This window comes from Beta vulgaris, chromosome 7 (assembly GCF_026745355.1).
Source record: "Beta vulgaris subsp. vulgaris cultivar EL10 chromosome 7, EL10.2, whole genome shotgun sequence".
Lineage (NCBI taxonomy): Eukaryota > Viridiplantae > Streptophyta > Magnoliopsida > Caryophyllales > Amaranthaceae > Beta > Beta vulgaris.
Window position 1 is genome coordinate 58,366,484 of NC_079208.1, and position 5,258 is coordinate 58,371,741.

The 5,258-nt window shown below is 32.4% G+C and overlaps 1 protein-coding gene across 3 annotated transcripts; it reads left to right on the top strand.

The window, feature by feature from the left end:
* Window positions 1-1,770: 1,770 nt before the first annotated feature.
* Window positions 1,771-5,020, top strand: LOC104900125 (uncharacterized protein At3g17950). Of its 3 annotated transcripts, none has more exons than XM_010687474.4 (3): window positions 1,771-2,259; window positions 2,567-2,719; window positions 4,265-5,020. In XM_010687474.4, the coding sequence occupies exons 1-3, from the start codon at window positions 2,245-2,247 to the stop codon at window positions 4,754-4,756; spliced, it is 660 nt and encodes a 219-aa protein (XP_010685776.1). In that variant the 5' UTR covers window positions 1,771-2,244; the 3' UTR covers window positions 4,757-5,020. The 3 variants fall into 3 exon arrangements, with proteins under 3 accessions (XP_010685776.1, XP_010685777.1, XP_048504475.1); XM_010687475.4 differs by having other exon boundaries at window positions 1,772-2,178; XM_048648518.2 differs by lacking the exon at window positions 1,771-2,259 and adding an exon at window positions 2,318-2,472.
* The last annotated feature ends 238 nt before the right edge of the window (window positions 5,021-5,258 follow it).

Genomic DNA, 5,258 nt, shown 5'->3' on the forward strand with positions numbered 1-5,258 from the left:
TTTATATATTTTGTGACTCCTGAGTATGACTCGCACGGTCGCACCCTAGCCCCAGCCTCCTAGTTCGGTAGTTCCTATGTTAGATTTTGACAGAAGTCTTCCACATAGTTACATACTTGCATTGTCTAATGTGTTGTTGGTACAACTTATTTTGTCGTATCTTTTACTTCATTGAGTATTTTATAAGATCTTATAAAATCTTATCTTATTTTATTTTTCCAAAGATGAGTGAAGATAAATTAACAGAACATTTTATCTTATAAGATCTTATATAAGTTAAATAAGTTAGACAGAACGGACCCTAAATGTACTAATATAATTTAGTATCGATTAAAACATTAAAACACTGTATACAAGAAAAAAAAAAAAGAGCTTAAATTGTGGATAAATGGAGGTATGGAGTTTGGACGTATTTTAGCATCTTAACTTCATGTGAATATAATTTAATTATCTAAATTTTTGTCTCATGAATCGAAATGATATAACTCTACAACTTATGTGTTTCTCTTATTTAACTAACTAAAATTTAGGCATAAAGATTTTCAATCTATCATGAAATTAACTTCATTTCGATTCATCATAAGTAGCAAGTATCTATCATTATTGTACTAATAATTGTAATACATCTTTCTTCTATCTCATCTATCCAAATGGAGGTGATTAAGAAATGCAATTATATACAATTAATCCTATTTCTAAAAAAAATCACAATGATTTATGTAATTATTATCTCATGACAGAGGAAATAAGTATCGAAAGAAAGTATATAAAGTTTGCGAACGGGGGAGTGAGTTTGAACTTAGTTAGAAGAATGTACTTTACATAAATATACATTAAGTTTAGTTTTTGTCCACATCCATTTATAATCTCCATATATTACTCTTTTATTTGAAAAAAATGGTTAAAATAGACATCATATGAGGAGGGTAAATTTCTCAAGTTTCTAACAATAATTAACTATATTTTTTCCCCTTAATTAAAAACTAACCGATTTTCACTTCAAACCCTTGTCGCTTCACATTAATAAATCTTTTTTTAATTATTATTAATAATCAATTTTGCGCTGCAAAATGTTAATCTCACTAACTAAAATTTTGTAAATGACATCTAGACAAAAGCACTAGAGTCTAGAGAGCAGAGATTCAACCAAAAACAGTAAAAATGAAGTTTCAATTAGTAAATGTAATTTTTAATTTATAGAAATCAAGTTAAATAGATAGAAAAAAGTTACTTCTCTTAAGTACTCCCTCTGTTTTTTTTTATTGTTCTCACTTAGAATCTTGATACTATTCATGCTTAGAGAGAATCTTTTCAATTTTTTTCAATTTATAAGAAAAAATATAGTCATGTGGGATCTTGTTTGATTCGTCTCAATTAGTACATTATTAATCTTCAATCGTTATAATTTTTACTAATATATAATAAAAGATATTTAAGTTCAAAGATGTGCATTGAAAGATGTGCAAATAAAAGTGAGAAAGATAAAAAAAAACAGAGGGAGTAAAAATCAAATGAAATGAGCATAACCAATTAAAAATCTTGGCAAAAATCAAGAGAAAAACTTGTTACACTTCCATAGCCTAGGCATCAAACCTTGGATAAAGTTCCTAAACACGTTAAAAAAAGCACAAAATGCTATAAAAAGAACTAACAACCTTGGCAGTTTCATACTTTCATTTCATCCCCATGTTAACACCATACTGTCCATACATATGCAAATGCAATTTTGGTAGTCTGGTAGAACCTTTAACTTTTTTTTTTTAACCTTTGTTCCCTTTACTTTTTTTTTTTTTTCCTTGTCTGGGTTTCCAAATTATTCTGTTTCCTCTTTTCAGTCAACAAATGATATGTGATATGTCCATATGCTATCATTTCTTTTTTTTTTTTACTCTTCTTTATTCTTTTTTATATCTAAACTTTATACTTTCTCCGTCCTAAAAAATTACGTATTACGGAAATGATAGAAGTGTTTCAGTTATTTTAAGCTATTACGAAAATAAAAAAGTGTTCAGATTATTTTAGAATGGAAGTAGTATATTTTTTCTACACTTTAACCTCCCCACTCTGTGTTCCCTACTTCTGAAGTGCTAAAATCTGCAATTCCACCTTTTTTTGTTGCAATAAGAATATCCAACAAGCAAATGACAGATCTTCTCCTCTTCATCATGAATCACTGAGGTGACCATTCCATGCATTTTGTACTACTATAATCTTCAATTTCACTCACACTGTAATTTTACAGCTATGGCTGCTCACCAGGTATTTGTTAAATTGTCCTCCTTTTTTTTGCTTTTTTTTGGATTTACCCTTCTTGGGTTGTCCTTATTTCTACACAAATATCTCTTTTTTTCAACTAGGTTTTTCTTTTTTCAACAAAATATGCAATCTTCTCCAAAACCCATAAAAAAAGGAAGAAACTTGCATTTTATCTGAAATGGGTATTATGCTGTTCTTCTTTTTTTAACTAATCAAGTATGAAATTGCTTTAAACTTTTAGTGTTTTTTGGTGATTTTGCCGACATTAAATTAGTGGGTTTAATTTTAATTTTGGTTTTAATGGATGCAGGAAGAGGGTTGGCCTCTGGGTTTGCAGCCATTGAATGTGAGAATTGGATTAGGAAGAACACGAGATTTTTTTGGTTCAATGTCATTTAATACTACAATGCTTACTGGTTCACCAACTTCTTCTACAGATTCTTCATCTGATTTAGACACAGAGGTCTGTAATTTTTCTTGTTTTATTACTATTTTGATGAAATGTGGAGTAACAGAATATCTTGATATGACAGTAAAAAAAAAGTCACTGAAAAAACTGCAGATTTTGCCTTTGTTTTTCACATGTTAGGATGTATGGATGTCTGAGGAACTATTATTTGATGAGGTTGGATTGATGTGATTTTTATATGCACCTCAGTGTTTTGTTTCTTATAGCTTGTCTTCTACTTATTGTTTTATACTCCATGTTTTAATTTGATGCTAGAATTCAAATATGCAATGACAAGTAGTCATAATTAGTAGGTTGAATTTGCAAATTTAGGTGATTTGCTAATATAATCTCACACCTGCTGCAATAAGTATTTGTTATAATATGCAATGTGATGTTGATGATGGGTGTGTGTAATATAAAGGAGAGTTTTGATTCTTATGAGTTGATTTGTTTTGGATGTGTCAGTTTCGGATGCAACTAGCTTCATTTACAGACTATAGGACAAGCAAGTTACATGTTTGTAATGGTAGTTGAAATATTGCTTAAGACAAGCAGTAGAACTTCTTGATTATGAGCTAGAATAACCCTGTCTGTGACAATATATCCAATCTTAGGAGTTGGGGAATTTTTCTCCGTATTTAGTCAGAAAGTCTCAGACTCCCTTATGTATATTCATAGATACCCCGGGAATCGATTGTAATACCTAAGATTAGAAAAGGTGATTTGATTCATTTTCTGTGTAAATCCTCTTACACTTTGTTTGGATAGTGATCATGGAGGAAAAGGTAGGGGAGGGAAGAAGTGGGAAGGGAAAGAGAGGGAAGGTGAGGGAGGGAAGAGTGATCTTGCATTGTCGAGACTCGAGATCTTTGTTTATGATGAACTGCTAGTGTATATGGAGAGTGACTACAGTAAGAAAAAGCTAAAATCACCCTTCATCTCTCTTGAAGCTTATATCTTGATTTAGTTGGATATAGTTTTGTTTTACATAATTGTGACATAATTAGCATTTAATTTCTTTTTGCTTATTCACTGATGGCCATAAACTCTCTTACATGCCCACCCCTTCCCTTACTACCTTACTCGCAGGCAATCATTCTAATATGTCTATGATCATGCATATGATGAGCAGGTAATCTTCTATATGCCTCTGGTCGTGCATATGATGAGCGATAATGAGTTCATCTTTGAAAAATGGTGAAAAAATCCGACATCAGAATAGATTCTAAATTTTGTGGTTCTTTTGTTACCATTCATTCTCTGCTTAAATTACTAGTTATTTGTTGGCCTGGGACTAGACTTCTGTGGCACATGCCTGAGATGAATATTTACTTTCTCTGCATATGAATATGATACATCATTTTGGATGTTGATTCAGACTTGCCTTCATTTTGGGATTTTTTTGGCTAGAGGTAAAATAGCTGTTAAGTGATTATCATATTGAGCATTGCAGTAGATATATATGCCAATGTTATCACATGTAGTTGCAATGAAATATAGATGACCTGACTCAGAAGCATTCCTGGCATCAATTCATGCTGTAAATTTTGTCTGCAGTCTACAGGTTCTTTCTTCCATGACAGAAGCATCACACTAGGAAGCCTTATAGGAGTTTCTAGCATTTTAGAACTTTCTAGAAGATCGATTAGGGGAAGAAGAGCTGAACCACTCAAAGTCAAAAAGCCTTGCAAGGCTAAACCATGGATATTTTCGCTTTGCTCGAGGGACAGTATTGATGTCAAGAGTACTACACACAACACCCCATCCCTTGGCCAATTTCTTGCAGTAGAAAGGAGGGCTGCTAATAACGACCAGAGGAGAAACCAGAGCCCCAATGATTATGTACCAGATGAAATTTCTCTAGCACAGCCCATTCCTCAGCCCAATTCATTGTTCGTAGATGGTCGTGTTGCCCCTCCTCAATCAAGCTCGTTGTCTGGTTTTGAAACTGAGAGTGGGCAAAGTGAAGGAAACGATCAAGGAAACAATAATGGGCATGGAGTTCCAGTACTATTTTCATGCATGTGCGGGAAGGATGATATTAATTGAGTGAGCATACTGGTGTGCATGCATTATGTATACTTAATCTTTTTGTTGATTGTGATCCATAGTTTTGTGTTCCAATATTTGATGCAATTTTATTAGCAGGGACCATGGATAAGTTGCTTTTAGAAAGATGGGAATGTTGTAGAGGTGGGTACATCTGGTATTCTTATATGCAGTAGTTTCCTCGTCTATTGTTCATTCTGTCCCACTCCATAGTGATTAGCAAATGTGCTTGTGTATGAAGATTGTTCATTTGTTCTTTCTCCATCCATATATCTGCTAGTGTGATGATGATACTATAACAAATTAATACATGATTCAATCTCGAGATATACCAGGAAACAGATAATTCAATTCTAACCACAATTGAAGACTTGGCGCTAGAGAAAAAGTATGAATGTTATGAATCGATCTTTCATAGAATAAAAACCAAAATATACTCGAAAATTACTGAACACATATGAGTTATCACATGAATATAACATACATTGAATTAATTTAACCC

Coding starts and splice junctions, on each gene's coding strand:
- LOC104900125 (XM_010687474.4), top strand. Junction 2,720..4,264: donor CATCTGATTTAGACACAGAG/GTCTGTAATTTT, acceptor TTTTGTCTGCAG/TCTACAGGTTCTTTCTTCCA.